At 39.7% G+C, this 19,313-nt stretch overlaps 1 protein-coding gene across 1 annotated transcript in view; it reads right to left on the reverse strand.

Moving 5' to 3' along the window:
- PLB1 (phospholipase B1) overlaps positions 1-19,313 on the reverse strand; it is a 127,810-nt gene that overhangs the window by 42,540 nt on the left and 65,957 nt on the right. The window contains exons 22-31 of the mRNA XM_072991271.2: positions 17,214-17,257; positions 15,671-15,779; positions 13,378-13,429; positions 12,634-12,714; positions 10,633-10,698; positions 7,953-8,053; positions 6,592-6,673; positions 5,394-5,498; positions 2,772-2,867; positions 1,668-1,739 (exon numbers count right to left, since the gene is read on the reverse strand). Of these exons, the coding sequence (XP_072847372.2) occupies positions 1,668-1,739; positions 2,772-2,867; positions 5,394-5,498; positions 6,592-6,673; positions 7,953-8,053; positions 10,633-10,698; positions 12,634-12,714; positions 13,378-13,429; positions 15,671-15,779; positions 17,214-17,257 (808 nt within the window). The remainder of the gene's footprint in view (positions 1-1,667; positions 1,740-2,771; positions 2,868-5,393; positions 5,499-6,591; positions 6,674-7,952; positions 8,054-10,632; positions 10,699-12,633; positions 12,715-13,377; positions 13,430-15,670; positions 15,780-17,213; positions 17,258-19,313) is intronic.

A 19,313-nucleotide genomic window follows, 5' to 3' on the forward strand; every position in this document is an offset into this window, starting at 1 on the left:
TATTGCAACACAGCAACATTCGTTGGTGCAATGCTGCAAGATATACAAATCGGTCAACTGTGGTCTGTTTTGTATAACAAAAATAGAAACAGAAAGGTTGTGGCTCCTTAAATCTGTTAAAGATGAACAGAATTATTTCAATGTGAACTTTTGTGGACTGCAGTTCATTTCCTGGGAGAAAATTCACACATGTAAGTCTTTGAGGTGCCAGAACTCTTTTTGTTATACGTGCTGAAACACGCTAACATGGCTATGATGTTGAAACTTGCAATCTGTTCTTTTGTTGACAAAACAAACCAAGATCCAAGAGTTACAACTCCCCAGTCCCCATTTTTGTTTAGCATGAAATGCAATCTAAAATCAAAATTGAATTTTAAAATCTGTTCCTCTTGCGCATGAAGAAGAAAGGAGGTGAAACGCATGAGCAAAAGACAGGCTTATTCTCATCATGGGAAATCATAATTTCCCAGTATATCTGAATATTAGATGTGTACCATTGCAGCTGTGCCTCATGCTGAAAACTGGAAATAAACAAGGAAATCAAATCAGGGTTGCCCTTCGAAAATCTAGCTGGTATGTGTATATCCATATGACCAGTACTGGAAAAGATCAAGAATATTTCATCCACATCTAAACAGAGTTGGTTCCTTTTTTAAAAAGCTGAAAAAGAAACACTAGGCATGTAACCCTGAATCCAATTGCTAGTCTCAGCTTGACTAGTCCCATTAATTAATTTCTACATGCAGTGTCAACACTTGGGTAAATCCCATTCATTTAATGTGTCTACTCTAGTTAGGACTAATAATTGTATTTGGTCCTGTATGTTTCTAATTTCCAGTCCTGACTAAAAATGGGCACAGACAAGAAAAATGATGAATCGGGTGGTTTATGGCTAACCACAAACCAGCCCCAAATCCTGGAAAAAACAAACTCGTTCACAATTCAGTTTTTCAGGTTCATGCCTGAGGGGAGGGGAACCTAATGTCCCTGCCCCATCATCTCCCTTCCTGCTCTTGACTCCTTCTTTTCCTACTCTGCCACTGCCATCTTCAGAGCCACCACATCTGGGAGCCAGGCCTGCTGTCTCTGCACATGTACCAACCTATCAGGTGTAGGCTGGTGAATGTACAGAGACAGCAGAGCTGGGTCATTGTCTCTGAAGATGACAGCAAGAGCAGATGAAGAAGACAGGGTGGTTTCAGGAGCAAGTGGGGGGGTGACAGGGGCAGGAGAGGGATGGGCGGAAGCAAAACAAAGTACTGGGCAAAAAAAAAATTTCAACACTTTGCTTCATTTTGGCAAAATGGGATCCATGAACCAAACCAGCCCAGTTCATGTTTTTTTTTTTTTTCAGAGTTGTGGTTTGGTTCATGCCCATCTCTATCCTGACTGTGAGATCTTATAGGATAATTTATGAGAATATATATAAATGTGTTCACAACAGGACACTCTTGTAATTAACTACTCCGGAGCAGTGAGCACATAAAGGATGGCATCTCTGTGCTAAGAGAAGTCAGCTGAGGGCTTGGATGATAACTTAAGGAGCCATGCAACTAATAGAGTCTGACAGCTACATTTTTGGTACACACATCTTCTGTTATGTTAACCTTCTCCAAAACTGTTTATTCCCACAAAACTTTCTTACTAGAAGGCAGTACAGTACTTACCAGAGTTGGGCAGATCAGAGTTATATTATCCGCAAAACTGAAGGATAATGCTTTCTTTCCTAAAGGCTGAAGCTGGGAAACAAACAAACAAACAATGATTAGGTAACAATGTGTTTTGAATCCTTGCCATCTATTCAAATAGTTAATAAATACTGTGATAGTTTTGTCACACATTTTGATCCACAAAGTACTTTGCAAAACTTTCATTTTCTGTACTTTACAGGGCCACCAAAATTTATCTCAGTGAGTGATGAAGCAATTGTCTAATAGGATAACAGGGGCAATAAGGGGAAGTGTTGTCTATAAGCAACAGAAGAAGAAGAAATGAGAATACAAAATATGCCACAATAGAATTTGACCCGAAAATTTGGAGCTAATCCTCCAGAGGTGCTGTCAGGTGAACGGCTCCTAGTGTTGCTGGCCAAAAGAAATGGTGCATTTATTTCATCTTTTCTTCCTTAGCAGAGTTGCTGTGGTAAGAAAAGAGATGGATAAAGCAACAACAAAACATAGGTGGGTAACAAATGGAAGACAACTTCTGGCCATCTGTATAATTCCAAGAATGAGCCAGGGTGACTGCACAACAAAAGCCTCATTTGGACCTAGAAGTTCTAAAAATAATTTACAAAGATTGAGTTTAGTTGCTGGGGAAGAAAATGTTTATTATTTGGGAGCTACAATACCATTTTAGCCTTTTGATTCTGATCACGGGGTATTCTTGGTAAAGATACTGGGGTGGCTTGCTAATTCCTACTCCAGGTGGATTGCGTTTAGTCAGAACTCTCCACCATGACCTGTCCGTCTTGGGTGTCCCTGCACGGCATAGCCCATAGCTTCTCTGAGTTACTCAAGCCCTTTAACCATGACAATCCATGGGGTCACGAAGAGTCAGACACTTGTGACCCCATGGATTGTTGCTAAACAATTAAACAATAACAACACGATACCATTGACTTGCTCTCTTGCTTTGCTAGTCCTATTGCAGTTCTTGGGCTGCTACAAGAAAATGAGAGAAAGATACCCAGGAATAGAAATAGTACCCAAATAAGAGAAAGTGAATGTACATTAGCAAAAGCCTTATTCTTCCAGAGGCTAGTACTTTACCATATTGTTCCAGAGGGCCCTAGAGAGCTGTGAATGTGATTTCTGACTCAGATGAAAACAATCAGGTGCAAAGAAGGTGATATCTGGATACCCATCCTGAAAATGAAATGAAATGAAATGAAATACAACTACTATGCAAAATTCCCATTCATGTGGAATATATAATTCATGGGCTAAAAGTATGTTGCATAGGTTATGCCTACAGAATAATGACACAGACATTTGAAGAGGAAGATTTCCTTTAATTAAAAACTTCCACCTTTGGTTTCACAGTTTCAATGAACTTCTGAGTAACCTGCCTCCTTGGACAGAAGCTGTGGGAGAACTGGGATGCAGATTTTTGATAACTGAGACTTCCTCCTTCCACCCCAAAACTCCCACACAATGAAATCACTTACTTAAGAGTCAGGAAGCTATGGGACAGAAGGAAGAAGTCTTTAATTATGGAAACATTTTCCTCTGCCAGTGACATCATCATCTTTCCACAGATGTAATCTATGCTACAGAATTCTGCCCATATTTATTTCTCAGGAGGTGCCTACAATTGAAGAAGTATTTTAATCCTAACCACCTCTGTTGTGATATTAGTTCCTGGGCCATCCAATTGGGCTGGATATGGTAACACAGCAAAGGAAAGAAAGTAATTCTCCACACAGGACATCATTAAATTATGGCTTTTGCTACCACAAAATGTAGTGATTCATCGACACAGAGCATTTGTTCTTCCAAAAGTACTGTGTTCTGCCCTGATTCTTTGGTATTTTTCCATGCATCCATGCTGCGTAAGGTTTGTCTCATTTAATTCAGTTCTTTTTTCATGACTTTCTATCCTTTCAGCATGGTTTAATTTAGTCCAATTTGTTCAAGAAAGTGGGGTTTAGCACTATGGAATTCCAATTAAACTTCCTTTCTGTGTTCAGAGTTTCCCAGTTGGAATCTTGCATTTATGGTTTCCATTAGCACATTCCTAAAAAGAACTGATTTTTTTAATTGAAGTTTTTTTAATGGGATGTTTGGATGTGAATACCAGTAAACCCCATAGTCCTTCACAAACAAGTGAGAGAAAGTGGAAAGGAAAATTTGCCTTGTCTGGAAGAGCCCTCAGTTGTCTTTAGAAGAGATTAGACAAATCTACGAGCAGAAGGATTATTAATAGTTACTGTTTTCATGAGGGCTACCTGCTGCCAGTGAGTACTAGTTGTTGGGGTACAACAGCAGAAAGGTCTGTGTTTTTAGGTTCTGGTTGAGATATTTTCATGGACATCTAGTCAGCCACTGTGACAGACAGGATGCTGAGCTAGGCAGGCTTTTGTTCTGATCTAGTATAGCTCTTGTTACATTTACCTTCAGATAGGTTTTCTAGTCTTTATTCCAGGAAAAACTCCTATTAATTTGAAAGGTAGTAACGTTTCTAGCCATATACTGTAGCTCCCAATATACTCCATTCATCTGACATGAATGTCCCTTTAAAGCAAATGCAAATGTTGCAGCAATTGGTTTCTTCAATGTCCGGCTTAAAACCATTGCAGTCTGAGTAGCAGCTTTCTCTAATGGCTCCTATAACTCCATTCAAGTCATTTTGGGCATTGGAGGGTTATTTTGTCAATATGGGCTCTGTAAGAGTTCTTTTAGGTCAATCTGATTTTTAAACATTGACATAATAAATTCTCAAACTTTTTTGGAACCACAAGCATTTAAAAGGCAGTCATTTCAAGCTTAAATTAACTGTGAAACATGAATAAGAAATATGTGCAATACAATACAGAATGTTAAGTCACATTTATAAATTACAGAAAAGCACATTATATAAGCTGAGAAATTGTTATATAATGCAAGATATGTAAATTACCAAAACCAGTCAAAATATTCAGAGTTGAAACAGCTTTGTTGGCATTCTTAGAAGTAGAAAAATGAAGCTACTGTCCATAAAAACAGCTTAGTTGTTTTGTTAAATTTTTTAATACATTTGAGTAAACTTTGACTTTTTGGGACTCTTTCATGATATGATAGGGGTTTGGTTATGGTACCAAAGGCTTTTTCTTCTTCATGTATCTGTTCCCACTCCCACAGAAATCAAGATGTGCAGGTAGAAGTCTAAACTGGGAATCCATATTGAGAACAACACAAATGCTCAAAACAAGTAGAAATGGAACCCACTGGCAAAACCCAGTAGTTAGTTTCAACTAGGATAGGCTTATTGCATCTGTGGAAATCACATAAATGTTGACATGCTAAAGTCTCATTGACTAAGGAAATTTACTGTAACCAGGACTAGCAACTGAATTTAGCCCATTATATTTTTTTAGCTATTCAATTATTTCAGTCCTCTGTTGTATATGTAATATTAGTTCTCTGGCCCGAGTTATCTGTGAGTTCATATTATAATGCTTGAAGTTTGTGACACAGGAACTCCCTCTAATTGGCTAATTAGGCTATTCCCTGTTACTGAAGAGTGCAGCTGGACTTGAGGAGGGTTGTGACCCGGAGTCTGAGGCTTGATCCAAGTTGCATAAGCACAGCCTTGCACATCATGCTTAATGTTCCCACAGAATGCCATGAAAGCTTTGTAAGCCAACTTGGAAGAAGAGCAAAGTGAACATTCACATAAAACACACGACACACCTGTAGAAGAGGTAATGTGATGGTTCGGAGGAAAGGCTGTAATACGACTGTGAAATCCTCACGCGTGTCATACTGGCCATTCTCCACCAGTTTTTGTAGGGTGCTCTGTGGAAGAAAAAGAAAAGAGCAACCTTCAGTTCCTGAGTCTATTTACAAGGCTTAAGAACTGACAGTGCCAAGAGGCACACATTCAATGCTTATTCGAAAATACTCAGAAATTCTTTCAGATGCTTGCTCAAAGTAACAAGGCCCCTCATTTTGCCTATAAAGACAGATAAGGTTTACCATGTATGAAAGATAATGGGAAGCCCTCCAGCAATAGATAAGAATTAAGACAGGGGCTGTTATGTGCAAAGATTCTCTCCAAAATCCTGAACCAGAGAGCTACAAGGATTATATCCAATGTATGAAGGCAATTCAAGTCTGTTTATCTAGGGGTACGTGCACATACAAACACACTTGTTTATGCTGTCATCTTTGAGTGCGGCAAAATTTAAAATTGGTTTTCAAGGAGAAGAGTAAGAGAAGACCAAGATAAAAGAACAGTGGGGTCAATAGGAGTGAAGAGAGAGGGACCAGAAGCACCGAGAGAAACAAACTATGCAAGGTATAGAATTCATGTTTCCTGACCATAAGAAGTACAAACACAGACCACTCCTAGATTTATGGTACTTGAAAGATGCTACAGATACATTTTATCATAATATATAATAATCATCATAGAGCTGCAGATTTGAAAGGAATCCTATGGATCATCACGTCTAGGCCCCTGTTAGGGAGGCACAGTGTAGAATCAAACTCTTAACCTCTGGCTCTGCAGCCAGATACCACTGAGCAATCCAGAAGGGCCTGTGCAATATTTTAATTTTCAAATATTTATCTTCAGCCATGAGGCCTGGCAACTTGCCTTTTTATCTTAAAAGAAAGCCTAAATTGTCAGAAAGCCAATTTCTCTGCTAGTGTAGATTCTACACAGTGTGATATATAGAAACATAACACATAATATACATTGTACCATAGTCATGACTTTTTTGTAAAATGCTTCTAACAGTGTTATAATGCATGTTGATTTTTAATCATGTCATAGGTGTTCAAAAGCAATAATATGGTAGTATTTGGACATGTTATACTATGTAACAAAAATCATACAAATACTGGCAATATACAAGAAGGAAGAATTGATTCTCCACAGATATACCTGATAAGCTTTGATTGCTTTCTCCATCACCACTAGCTGAGAAGAGCCTTCTTGAATTGAAAGAATGCAGCTACAAAGACCTCTGCACATGAAATTGAAGGGGGAAAGACATAGACAGAGCAGGCAAAAGATTAATGAAATGACCAAACGCAGACACACAGTTCTCCTAGAAATACAATGAGGTACTTATTTGCTGTTTTGCCTCAACGGCACAACACTTAATTTTTACCCATTTCTACTTGTAGTCATTTTAAATAAGGGTAGGAAAAAAATAGGAAAAAAAAGCGGGTCTGTTTATTAAATGTGAGTTGTAATTAAAATGACACTCTTATAAATGACATTTTAATGGTTTGATAGATGTTTATTAACATAGTCCTGGACATGCAATTCATCTCTGTCTCTCTCTAGTCACAATTTAAAGAACTTGCTCCCAACCTTGGGTCCCCAGATGTTCTTGGACTACAGTTCCTAGAAATCATGGCCAGTACAGCTTGTGGTGAAGGCTTCTGGGAGTTGTAGTTCAAGAACATCTGGGGACCCAAGGTTGGGAAACAATGATGTAAAGTCACTGAATAACCCCAGTCTCCAGAATTATGACCAAGGAATGTCTTCCTATTTACATTCTCCACACCATACAAAACTTTAAAAAACCCCTGCAATATTTTTCTAATGAAACGATCTCTACATTCTATAACCTTTCAATAAGACCTCTTGATTGCTTTGTTTGCTTTCTATATTTTTTTTCCTGCTCTACAATACACTTTTTGAGGTATCAGTAAAGGTGACAGAGAAATTGCAACTTGAAGAATGCATTATTGGGGCTACCATATAAGATTTGTTGTGACAGATCCTACTGGCTTGCAAGTAGCTTCCCCAGGACATCTAAGGTAAGACACAGGGGATATTTCCTCATGCTTGTGCTATTGTAGACATTGCCTCATTCTGCTTGGTGGGGCTTGCCAAGTATTCCTCTTGAATTTTTTTCCTCTATACCAGGGCAAAATTATTGCCATATAATTAAATAAGGTTCTTCTAAAACTTCAGATGAGCTTCTTACTGGATACCATAAGTGCATGTCCTGGACATAACAGGTTTTTTTCTGTTTGGGCAAAGGGCAAGACTGCAACCTGCACTCTATGCACATAATCTTAATTTGACACTGGTGAGGGCCTGGGGTCCTCTGCTGCACCTTAGAGCAGTTTAAAGAATGTCAAGGAGATCACCTGGGATGCTCAGTTGTTCCTGGAACACTTTTTGTTGTCCCTTCCTGGTTTCCTAGCATGTGCAGCCTGGGGCAGCCGCCCCACTCTGCTTAATGGTAGGACCAGACCTGGATATAGAATGGAACAAATCTGTCTTACTCTGCTAGATGCGTGGGACATGATAATCTACTGTCCAGAAACAACTGTCTCAAAGGAAGAAGGTCCATTATGTCCACCAGATTAATCAAAGCTTTAGGCACCTGATGAGTAAAAGAAGAACTCAGTTATTCAGTCAGTAGTATTGGGAACAGAAATCTGGTATTTCTCCTACCTTACTGCCAAAGCAGCTGTCACAGATTATTAATATACCATTTTGCTTCACTTTTCTTCAAAATCTCTACCCCTTCCTTTGTAAGGTTTCACATCATCACAAAGACTCAACAATAATTATTAGTGTTTCTATGCATGTGTCATGGTTACCAGCAAGACATTGTGGCGGACACTAATTAGGGATATTGTGACACGATTCACCCCACTTCTCAATGATATTTCATTATTCATTCAGGCATTGGACTCCCTTGGTTCTGCATCCATTACATTTTTGCAGAATGTCATTCTATGATTGCTGGGGGCAGGGGTGTGTGGAAGAGTTTTATACCATGGTTAAGTATTTTTCCACACAATCAAGGAAGAAAGACTCGAAATGCATGGTAAACTTTGCAGAATATTTTCCCAAGCCACTATAATAATCCTTCCAGGCTTCCAGCAAAGGGAGATTGAGGAGATGAATAGTTCTGATGCAAGGATGTGGCATTGACAGGAGTGGAAGAAAATGACAAATCTTAATTTTTTTTAAGGATTTTGTAATGTACTGAGAGGGAAGACTCATCCCTTCTAAAAGTTGGCTGGCAGTCTCCAAACTTTGGCTTGACACTGACATTATGTGGATTTGAGATATATAAATGTCACAAGGTTCTCTATCCAGTGGGATATCACTATTGAAATGTGATACAATCTATCTTTCTTTATGAACTCACGGGGCATCTCTAAAATTTTGTCTTCAGGCTTTGCCGGTGTCATTGTTATAGCAAGCTTCAAAGCAAAGATTATGGAACAAATTAATTACATGTGAAAACATACTGAAATCCTAAATGACCTCTTTTTGTAAGAAATGTTTCTGGAGCTGGGGGGTGCAATTTTCAGCATCGTTATAGTAGGTAAGAAGCTGTTGAACCCTTTCTTCCATCCTTGGTGTTTTCCACCATAGTTTCCCTTAGCCACGTCCACCACCTAAAGGATTCTGGGACTGGTATTTACTCTCATGAGCATACATATGGAATCCCATGTTTTTCTTAGAGAAGGTAAAGCAGCTTGGTGGGGAAATGCAATGGACAAAGGAAGCATTGAGGATCTCTCCCCACTATTGCTGCTTATCTGCTTAAAATATTCTTTGCAAGGGGAGGTTTTTGTCAAAGAGGAAACCCACATGAACATTTGCCCCACTTTTTGGTGTGCTGATGGACTGGGTTGATTCACCCTTCCCCCCCCCCCCAGTGTCCACACATGGCTGTCGCTGGAGTGGACCAATTTGCCCCAATCCCTACCTTTTTGAACACCCATCAGGGGGTTTTATACTGTGGTGTGGATTGGAGGGCTCGGGTTTAGTCTGTTCCCAGCAGGTGTCGTCACTTGGAATTGAGTAAACTAGAGCAGTGCAGCTCCTTCCAGTGCAAATTTCCAATACCCTGAAGCAGCTTGTGAAGGTCAGACTCTTGTCTGCAGAGGGTCAGGGCAAGTGAACTTTTTTTAAAATGGCTGCTAGGTGGTTGGGGTTGTGATGAATCAGTTTGTTTGTTTGTTTGTTTATTTATTTAAAATTAAAGTGATTGATCACATTAGCAATGATGTAGTAAATGAAAAAAAAATCACTTCCCCTGACCCTTTGCAGACAATCGGGGAAGCGCATAATTGGCAGTGAATCAGGCTACAAAGGGCTGTTCATCATTCCGATGGGAGGAACGAACCAAATGGCAAATTGCTCCTCCCCTTGACCTCAACCAACCTTTTTAGCTCAATCCTGCCCACATCAAAATGGCCAGGTTCTATGGAGTCATCATAAAAACAGAACTAAAAGGAGGTCAAAGGATAAAATGAATGGGGAGGAGATGAAGAGGGCTACCTCTGGAGCCCACCCAGCATCTAAGAAGTCCTTTTACTACTGTTTTTCCATGTAGCAAAAGTATATTCACAGCAGAATAATAAGCATTGTTTATATATTGTAACAGCAACAGCAACAGCAACAGCAACAGCAACAGCAGCAGCAGCAACAGCAACAGCAACAGCAACAGCAGCAACAGCAACAGCAACAGCAACAGCAACAGCAACAGCAGCAACAACAACAACAACAACAACAACAACAGCAACAGCAACAACAACAACAACAACAACAACAACAACAACAACAACAACAACAACAACAACAACAACAACAACAATAATAATAATAATAATAATAATAATAATAATAATAATAATAATAATAATAATAATAATAATAATAATAATAATAATAATAATAATAATAATAATAATATTAAGTGACCACATAATATAGTTTTCAATTTGAGAAAATGGAATATGTCCACCTGTGGGGTGGAATGTGACATCAGCTGAAGTTGAGTGGATGAGACACATGAGAAACGACATGCTTTAGTTGTGCTATCCAATGATTGTCCACATACATCATAAAATATGGCTGTACTGTATTTTGAGTGGATTCTGCAGCATGCCTGAATCACAAACAAAATGTAAAGATGTCCTCAAAAAAGCCACCACCTACCTCTGCATGAAGAAGGTCAAGTGCTTCTTGAACATAATTGGAAAAGTTTACTGCTGAATAGTGATTCTAGTGAAAGGAAGAGATGAAAAGAGAGGGTTACTAAACCATGAAAAGTCACAATGAACAGAATTGCTGCAGACATCATGATGTAAAATGACATGGAACTTCTCCTGTATATCACTTCTGTATGGGGAAGCTTAATATCAAATATACCAAACTAAACAGAAAGCAATGCAGGTCATGTCACACCTGAAAAGATGAACAAAATTATTTGGCAAGAAAGCATTTCTTTAACTTTGCAGCTTACAGATAATTTTGTCAGACACCTCTGATGATCGGTATGGTATTACAATGCTTTGTATTTTTGCTGTAACAAACTAACCCAGTTACTTCCCGCCCTGAGAAATGTGGTGTTGTGTATAGAGTTTGCCTTTGAATATACATGGCATTGTGACTTATCCTTCTGTTTGACCTGTTGGGCTGCAGTTTACATCCTTGGCAATATAAGCCTCTTCTTCTTTTTCTTTTTTCTTTTCTTTTTCTTTTTGCAGACAATCTCTGCAAATGTAAGGAATTTCCTTCCTACAGGAGGGGGAGACAAGGCTAGGAATGGAAACAGTATGCTTGGTCTCACCCTTGGAGGCTGCTGTAAGCATTTTTCCGTATTCTTGAAAAGGACTTACGTATGTTTCTAAATAATCTGTCCAGAAATGTCTCAAGTCTTTGGAATGCCACAGCCTGCAGTTTGCAGGAGGGCACAGAAATAGAAGCTTAGCAGTTCTTAATGAAGACAAAGAACGTGTAAGAGATGAAGAGTATTTTTAACTGACTTTGGCTGAAACTGGCACACAGCTGTCATGCTTTAGGAATGTGATGGGTGATCGGCGATTACAAGTATTTTTAAAAAATATGCTCTGCTCACATATTTATAAGCTAGTGACGATACCTTAGTCTTCTTTGCTCTTTCATTGCAAAGAAGCATCAGACCCCCCACAAGAAAGTTACTGGAACTTCCTGCTGCTTGGAGAAGTAAGGTCGGTTGTTTTCTTTTTTTTAAAAAAATATTTAATAAATTTGGATTTTGACAAAGCTGGTTTAATACCTTAAGCTACCATCTTCAGTCTCAAAACAAAAGTGATGACTCCCTAATCAGTATATTTCAGTAGATATGACAATTTAAAGCAAAGCAATTTTAAAAAGTGTGCTGCTTATCTACTGCCCCATAATACATAAAGCACTCTTGGGGTGGTTTACAATTTAACTATGCAGCTACATGCGTATTTAATTTACCAACCTCAGAAGGACAGAAGACTGAATCAACCTTGAGCTGGCCTCCTGAGTCTACTGGGATCAAACTCAAGTTGTGAGCAGATTTTTGACTGCGGTACTACAATTTAATCATTGCACTATGAGACTCTTTAAGGCAGATTAGGCTGCAAAGGTTTCCAGTTATTTTTCCAACATGTTTCTGGAGCTTTTTGTAACATCAGGTTACCACAAGTAACTGCATAAAGTGAGGAATTTATTACTGTTTCTGGGCAGTAACAGATATTACAGATACACCATCACTAGGAATGAGAATTCCTTAACTGTCAAAAGCATCAGACTCCTTTGAAGCCTAATTTTCTAATGTTTGTCTGAATTACATCTGTTCAGTGCTAACATGTGTTTAGCACAATTAATAGGTTAACAGCTATTTTTGCCCTCTTTTCACAGCTCCATGAGCAGAAGAGGACAGAAGGATTATTTATCTGCCTCAGCTTTTGCTCACCTCAGAAGCATTGTTTTAGGAAGCGCAACAACTTTTGCTCTAATGCTAGTCATTCTAGACCAGAAGAGTCAGAAACACCTCCCCCCACCTATCAGCTGAGTGATTCAGGCTCCTCTAATTTTCTTTGTGGTTTTTACCACAAAGGAAAATCTTCATTGAATCCTTGAAACTCTCTATCTTGACCTTCATTTGGTATCATACAACTTCCAGAACATTCTCATACAACTCACAATATCTTTGCAATAGTTGCATAGGTCGTGAACTCCAATGTATATAGTTATGATCTTCCAGTCAGTTTCAAACTTGATTCTCTAATAAAGGAAAGAAAATTGATATGTAAATATATATTGTATAGCATTTATGTCTTATCCATACATGCATATAATATATGGTTGTCAAGCTGTAACTTCATGAGGCACCATCTGTGATGCTTGACAGAGTCAAATGAATAGGTAAGTTTTCTGAATCCCTGCAAACATACCGAAGAAGAAGAAGAAGAAGAAGAAGAAGAAGAAGAAGAAGAAGAAGAAGAAGAAGAAGAAGAAGAAGAAGAAGAAGAAGAAGAAGAAGAAGAAGTAGTAGTAGTAGTAGTAGTAGTAGTAGTAGTAAACTCAACAAAGCCTGGCTCCCAGCACTGAAAAATACAGCCTGCAAAAAGGTCAATCAACTCCACCCAGCCATAATGACCAGTGAGCACTGCACACAAAAGACTAGCTAACAACACCCATCAATCACAGTGACAGATCATTTCCCCCTTTATCACAACAATAAAAAGCTGATCCCACAGCCGCAAATACTCAGATGTCCCACACACTACACCAGAACACAGAGTTCTAACTCCTGTCCTCTGAAGATGCTGGCCACAGAGACTGGCAAAATGTTAGGAAGAAAAACCTACAGAACATGGCCAAATAGCCCGAAAAACCTACAACAGCCATTGGATCCCAGACATGAAAGCCTTCAAGAATACATACCAAGTCATTTTTCATTGATTTCACAAGTTGCCTTACTTGGTCTGGTAAATCCCTAGAAAATAAAACAAACAGTGAATCAAGACAGTATGTCCATATTCATAGATACACCTCTATAGTTCATCCTCTTTTTTTTTAAACCTTATATGTAAAGTAAGAAATGGCCATTTCCCTTTTGCTAATGGAGAACAGTGGTCCCAAAAAGGGCACTGCCTAACTTTAACTTCCCCGAAGCTGGTGCTCCTTTGATGCATTGAACTACAGCTTACTGGCTGTGAGGTTCTGGAACTTACAGTCCAACATATCAGGAGGGCATGAAATCGGGAATGGATCATTTCATGATTGGTGAAAATGCAATTTGAGGTTATAGTTCACTAGGCCTAGAGCAGTACCTTCATGCAGAACTATCTAAGCTATAACATCACTGTTTACAACTAGATCAAGAAAAGGGGGACAGGGGGACAGTCAAGGCAGTGATTCATCAGTGAAAAGTGTTTGATGACTCATTTTTAACACCACGGAAACCCACAAAGCAATCAGACATGATCAGACCCAGTGGAAATGTGCCTTGTCAATCAGCAAGTCTTGTTTTTGAGGCCAAATACAGAATTTTTCTCCCATTTTGTGTTTGGGTTCTTTCTGAAAGGTATAAAAGCTGCAACACAGATGATAGCTTCTATGGGGACGTTTTTGTGAAAATGTATCAAAGGAAAAGAAAACAAATAATATGGTATTTTCTTTCAAAACCATAATTAAACTCTGGAAGAAATCAATACTGGCAACCTCAAGCTCACATGCTAAAGCTACCTCTTACTTGAGTTACTTTTTCCCTGCTCCCAGTTGGGAACACAACTGCACTGACACAACTACACTGATGTGCTCTAACAGCAATGAGAACAGAAAAGAAATGGAAAACTGTGGGTTTTTCTGAAACTCCAGAGCTGAAACTCTGTTCCTTTATGAGGGACACTTAACGGCTTTTGAAACTCTATGGTTGGTATGAGATTTCAAATGCCCCTGTGAGTTCTCAGTAAGATTGATTTACACTATTCAAATATCAGCAGAGATAATTAGGTAAATTTGATAAGATAAATCTTTACTTGCTGCAGTTGTATGTGCCATCCAGGGACTGTATCAAGTTTACTTTATCTCTACCAGATAAGACTTCAGATGAAACATGGGAGAAATGACTTCTAATATGTGTGTCTTTGAGGGTTCAGGGACATCACCATAGTATCTGTATTCACAGACAACAGATGGAACAGTGGGAAAAGCAAGCATCTGCTTTCTCTCACTGGGGTATATCTTTCTGATGTGAACAAACATTAGGGAAGTCATGAGGTTTCTCTGAAAGCCACTTCTTTCACATTGCCGCTGAATAATTACAAGATGTAGATGCTGAACAAAGGGGGAGGCGACTTCCTTTCAGATCAAAGGCTAGTTAAAATGATTCAGTCCATTTATACCACCATCAGTGCCCTAAAGAAATATCAAAAACCCACTAAATGCAACAGAACTGTGCAGGACTGAATGTCTTCAGAGCCAGAATTTGGAAGTACAGTAATGTATCAATATAACATTATCTTTGACGTGTTCGTTCTGACATGGCAAAGGCATAACTATGACTTTCCCTCTGTGTTTCAATGTCAATGTTAACATTTTTTGAGGGGTGGGTGGATAATAAATAATGTTTATCCATGATTCTTAAAATTGTGCTTCCTCATGGGTCAGGAGAATGACTCTTATGGGTCATTTTCTATTTTTTAGCCCATTAAAATAAACTAATTATAAAAGGTTAATTAAAAACCAGAAGTTGCTAGTGCTACTTGTAAACTAATTAGTAATGATAATGGTACTGTGTTATGAAAAATGCTATTCTTCCACCTAGCTACAGAGTGACATTTGTGAATGCCAGTGCTATGAAGCCGGTTCCCGTGTTAGACGACCTTGCCAGCATTTCATCTTTTATCCATCTCGTGCTAAGCACAGTCAGTGCTGGAATGGTCACTAAGCCCTTTATGCCCGCAGAAACTTTAACACTAGTACACCCACAGGAGAAAGCTTTCTCACATCTACTGTGTGGAGATGGGTTAGACAACAGCTGGGGGGCAATTCATTCAAGATGCCTTCTAGAGTGTTTGTTTTTGTTTTGGTAGCTGTCTAAGAAAGGGCCCTCAGTTTACCCCTCCAGTTTTCTTCCTGTCTTTTAATTCTGAACAAAAGCCTTCTTGGCCCCCGTAAGCAGATGAAAACCCATTACGATGGTCTACATGTGCATGGATGGAAGGAGACATACTCAGCCTTTGCTCCTGGAACTGCCTGATTGAGAAAGGCATTTGTCTCATTTACACCGCCTGTGCCTGTTGAATAACCGATGAGGTTAGCACTGAACTCTCGAAGGATGTCTGAAAGAAAGAGAAATCATGAGAAGAAATACAAGACTTTTACTTGGATTAGACTAGAAGATATCTGGATCCCTTCCAGGCTCTACAGTTCTATGATCTATGGAAAAGGAACAATTACCAATGAAAGCAGCTTATGGGTTCTTCATAAATTGTGTTGCTTCCCCTACTGGCTGGGCCACAACTTATTACACAGGTACTTCATAGGTTAGGCACTGTGCAGGACACTAAATTAACTCATTAAGAGACATGTTGGCCCAAGCTGTGGTCTATCACATGCCACCAGAATTTCCCACAGAGCGCCTGCCATCTCTGCCTCTAGCTTTAGCTCCAGCTACCAGATGAAGATCATTTTTAATGCAGGTGTTTTGGTTTTTTTACTTTGGTGTCTTAAAAAAATAATGATGTTTAATGTATGCTGCTTGTTATAGTTTTTTTTTTTTTACACCTTACTGTTGTTATTGAACAGACGTTTAGTAAGTGGAAAGGCAGGATGTAAATTATTCTCCTATATGAATGAATGAATATAAATCTTATATTTAATAGTCCCAGGGCAACCTGACCATTCAGTGTATGATCCAAGAACACAAACTGTTCCCTGTTCCCAGCTGTAGCCCTTACTCCAGAGATGATATTTTGATTTTATGAAAAAAAGCTGCATAGACAGCAGTGCCTAAATGCAGAAATGAATACTCTTGACCAGACCTGGGCAAAGTGCGGCCCTCCAGATGTTCCTGAACTGCAAATCCCAACATTCCTCACTGTGTGGGCTAGGCCCAACTCTCCTCACACTATTGGCTGTGTGGGCTAGGCCCAACTCTCCTCACACTATTGGCTGTGTGAGCTAGGCCCAAATCTGCTCACTATTGGCTGTGTCGGTTAGGAATTATGGTAGTTGCAGTTCAGCAACATCTGGAGGGCCGCATTTTGCCCACCCCTGCTCTTGACAAAGACCAGTCCTGAATATTTCATTGCTTGAGGTAAAAAGATAAAATGGAGCCTCCATCCCGATTTTGTACGGAAAAAAACTAGACTGGCAAACAAAATTTTACTTCATTGCTGTTGATGGGAGAGGATTTTCCACTGTGCCTAGAGATCCCAGGCCAGTTGAAGGAGATGACATTGTCCTGCAAGAGAGCGGAATAGCTGAAGTTCTTAGAAGAAACATCTAGGACCTTGTCCCTGGTACCTGCGCTCTAGCATCTGCCCCCTGAGGTGGTTGTCTCACCCTGTTTGAAGTGCCCAGGCACTTAATCCATGTAGATCTAGCAGTGACTGCATAAGAATATCTGTGCGATTTATAGGAAAAAAAATCTAATGGCACGAGCAAGTCACAGCTCCTAGCCCTTCTTGATTCATTACTGTTTATGGTAATACCCAGAAAGAAAAACTGTTATTTTAATACTCCATGACCGCAGGAGCAAAGCTTCTACTTACTTGGCAAAGTTGTGACAGTTTTTAATGATGCATCTCCCCCAATGCTGCAATAGGAAAATGGAAAACAACAGTAACAAGGGCCAACAAGCTACCTTTCAGTTAAGTTTTAGAACTGGGGACAAACATCAAAGGAAAAATATGGTGGTTTTGCAAGTACAATACAATGACTGTGGTCTGGAACTTCGAATCAGAAGTACTGTTAAGCTTCAGGGAACGGGGAAGAGGGAGGCAAACAGCTGCTATAGTCATATTCCTATTTTTTATTATTAGTGCTTATTAGTATTACTATTATTACTTTTCTACTTCAGCTTTATTTTTTTAAAAATGGGGTTACACACAATGCTTTAAAAAAGTATTCCAACTTTGCACCATCACAAATAGCACACAAAAGCCTGAATCACTTTCTCTGTTTTCAGTTAAAAGGTATAGAAGTTACTAATACATATAAGACATTTGTTAAGATCTGATACAAGTCACAAACTACTGAAACACTTATGGCATGACTGAGGAACTTATGGCCTCCCCAATACTGTTGGACTCCACTTCCCATCAGTTGCAACCAGCTTGGCTAATGGTTTGTTTGTTTGTTCAGTCGTTTAGTCGTGTCCGACTCTTCGTGACCCCATGGACCTGAGCACGCCAGGCCCTCCTATCTTCCACCGCCTCCCGGAGTTGTGTCAAATTCATGTTGGTTGCTTCGATGACACTGTCCAACCATCTCATCCTCGGTCGTCCCCTTCTCCTCTTGCCTTCACACTTTCCCAACATCAAAGTCTTTTCCAAGGAGTCTTCTCTTCTCATGAGATGGCCAAAGTACTGGAGCCTCAGCTTCAGGATCTGTCCTTCCAATGAGCACTCGGGGTTGATTTCCTTTAGAATTGATAGGTTTGTTCTCTTTGCAGTCCAGGGAACTCTCAAGAGTCTCCTCCAACACCACAATTCAAAGGCATCAATTCTTCAGCGGTCAGCTTTCTTTATGGTCCAGCTCTCACTTCCATACAACACTACAGGAAAAACCATAGCTTTGACTATTCGGACTTTTATTGGCAAGGTGATGTCTCTGCTTTTTAAGATGCTGTCAAGGTTTGTCATTGCTTTCCTCCCAAGAAGCAGGCGTCTTTTAATTTCGGGGCTGCTGTCTCCATCTGCAGTGATCATGGAGCCCAAGAAAGTAAAATCTGTCACTGCCTCCATATCTTCCCCTTCTATTTCCCAGGAGGTGATGGGACCACTGGCCATGATCTTAGTTTTTTTGATGTTGAGTTTCAGACCGCTTTTTGCACTCTCGTCTTTCACCCTCATTACAAGGTTCTTTAGTTCCTCCTCACTTTCCGCCATCAGAATGGTATCATCTGCATATCGGAGGTTGTTGATATTTCTTCCTGCAATCTTAATTCCAGCTTGGGATTCCTCCAGTCCAGCCTTCCGCATGATGTATTCTGCATCTAAGTTAAATAAGCCGGGTGACAATATACAGCCTTGTCGTACTCCTTTCCCAATTTTGAACCAATCCGTTGTTCCATATCCAGTTCTAACTGTTGCTTCCTGTCCCACATATAGGTTTCTCAGGAGATGGATAAGGTGGTCAGGCACGTCCGTTTCTTTTAGGACTTGCCATAGTTTGCTGTGGTCCACACAGTCAAAGGCTTTTCCATAGTCAATGAAGCAGAAGTAGATGGTTTTCTGGAACTCTCTGGCTTTCTCCATAATCCAGCGCATGTTGGCAATTTGGTCTCGAGTTCCTCTGCCCCTTCGGAATCCAGCTTGTACTTCTGGGAGTTCTTGGTCCACATACTGCTGAAGCCTACCTTGTATGATTTTGAGCATAACCTTGCTGGCGTGTGAGATGAGTGCAATTGTCCGGTAGTTGGAGCATTCTTTGGCACTGCCCTTCTTTGGTATTGGGATGTAGACTGATCTTTTCCAGTCCTCTGGCCACTGTTGAGTTTTCCAAACTTGTTGGCATATTGAATGTAGCACCTTAACAGCATCATCCTTTAAGATTTTAAATAGTTCAACTGGAATGCCATCACCTCCATTGGCCTTGTTGTTAGCCAGGCTTTCTAAGGCCCACTTGACCTCACTCTCCAGGATGTCTGG

The sequence above is a fragment of the Pogona vitticeps genome, chromosome 1 (genome assembly GCF_051106095.1).
Source record: "Pogona vitticeps strain Pit_001003342236 chromosome 1, PviZW2.1, whole genome shotgun sequence".
NCBI classification, from domain to species: domain Eukaryota; kingdom Metazoa; phylum Chordata; class Lepidosauria; order Squamata; family Agamidae; genus Pogona; species Pogona vitticeps.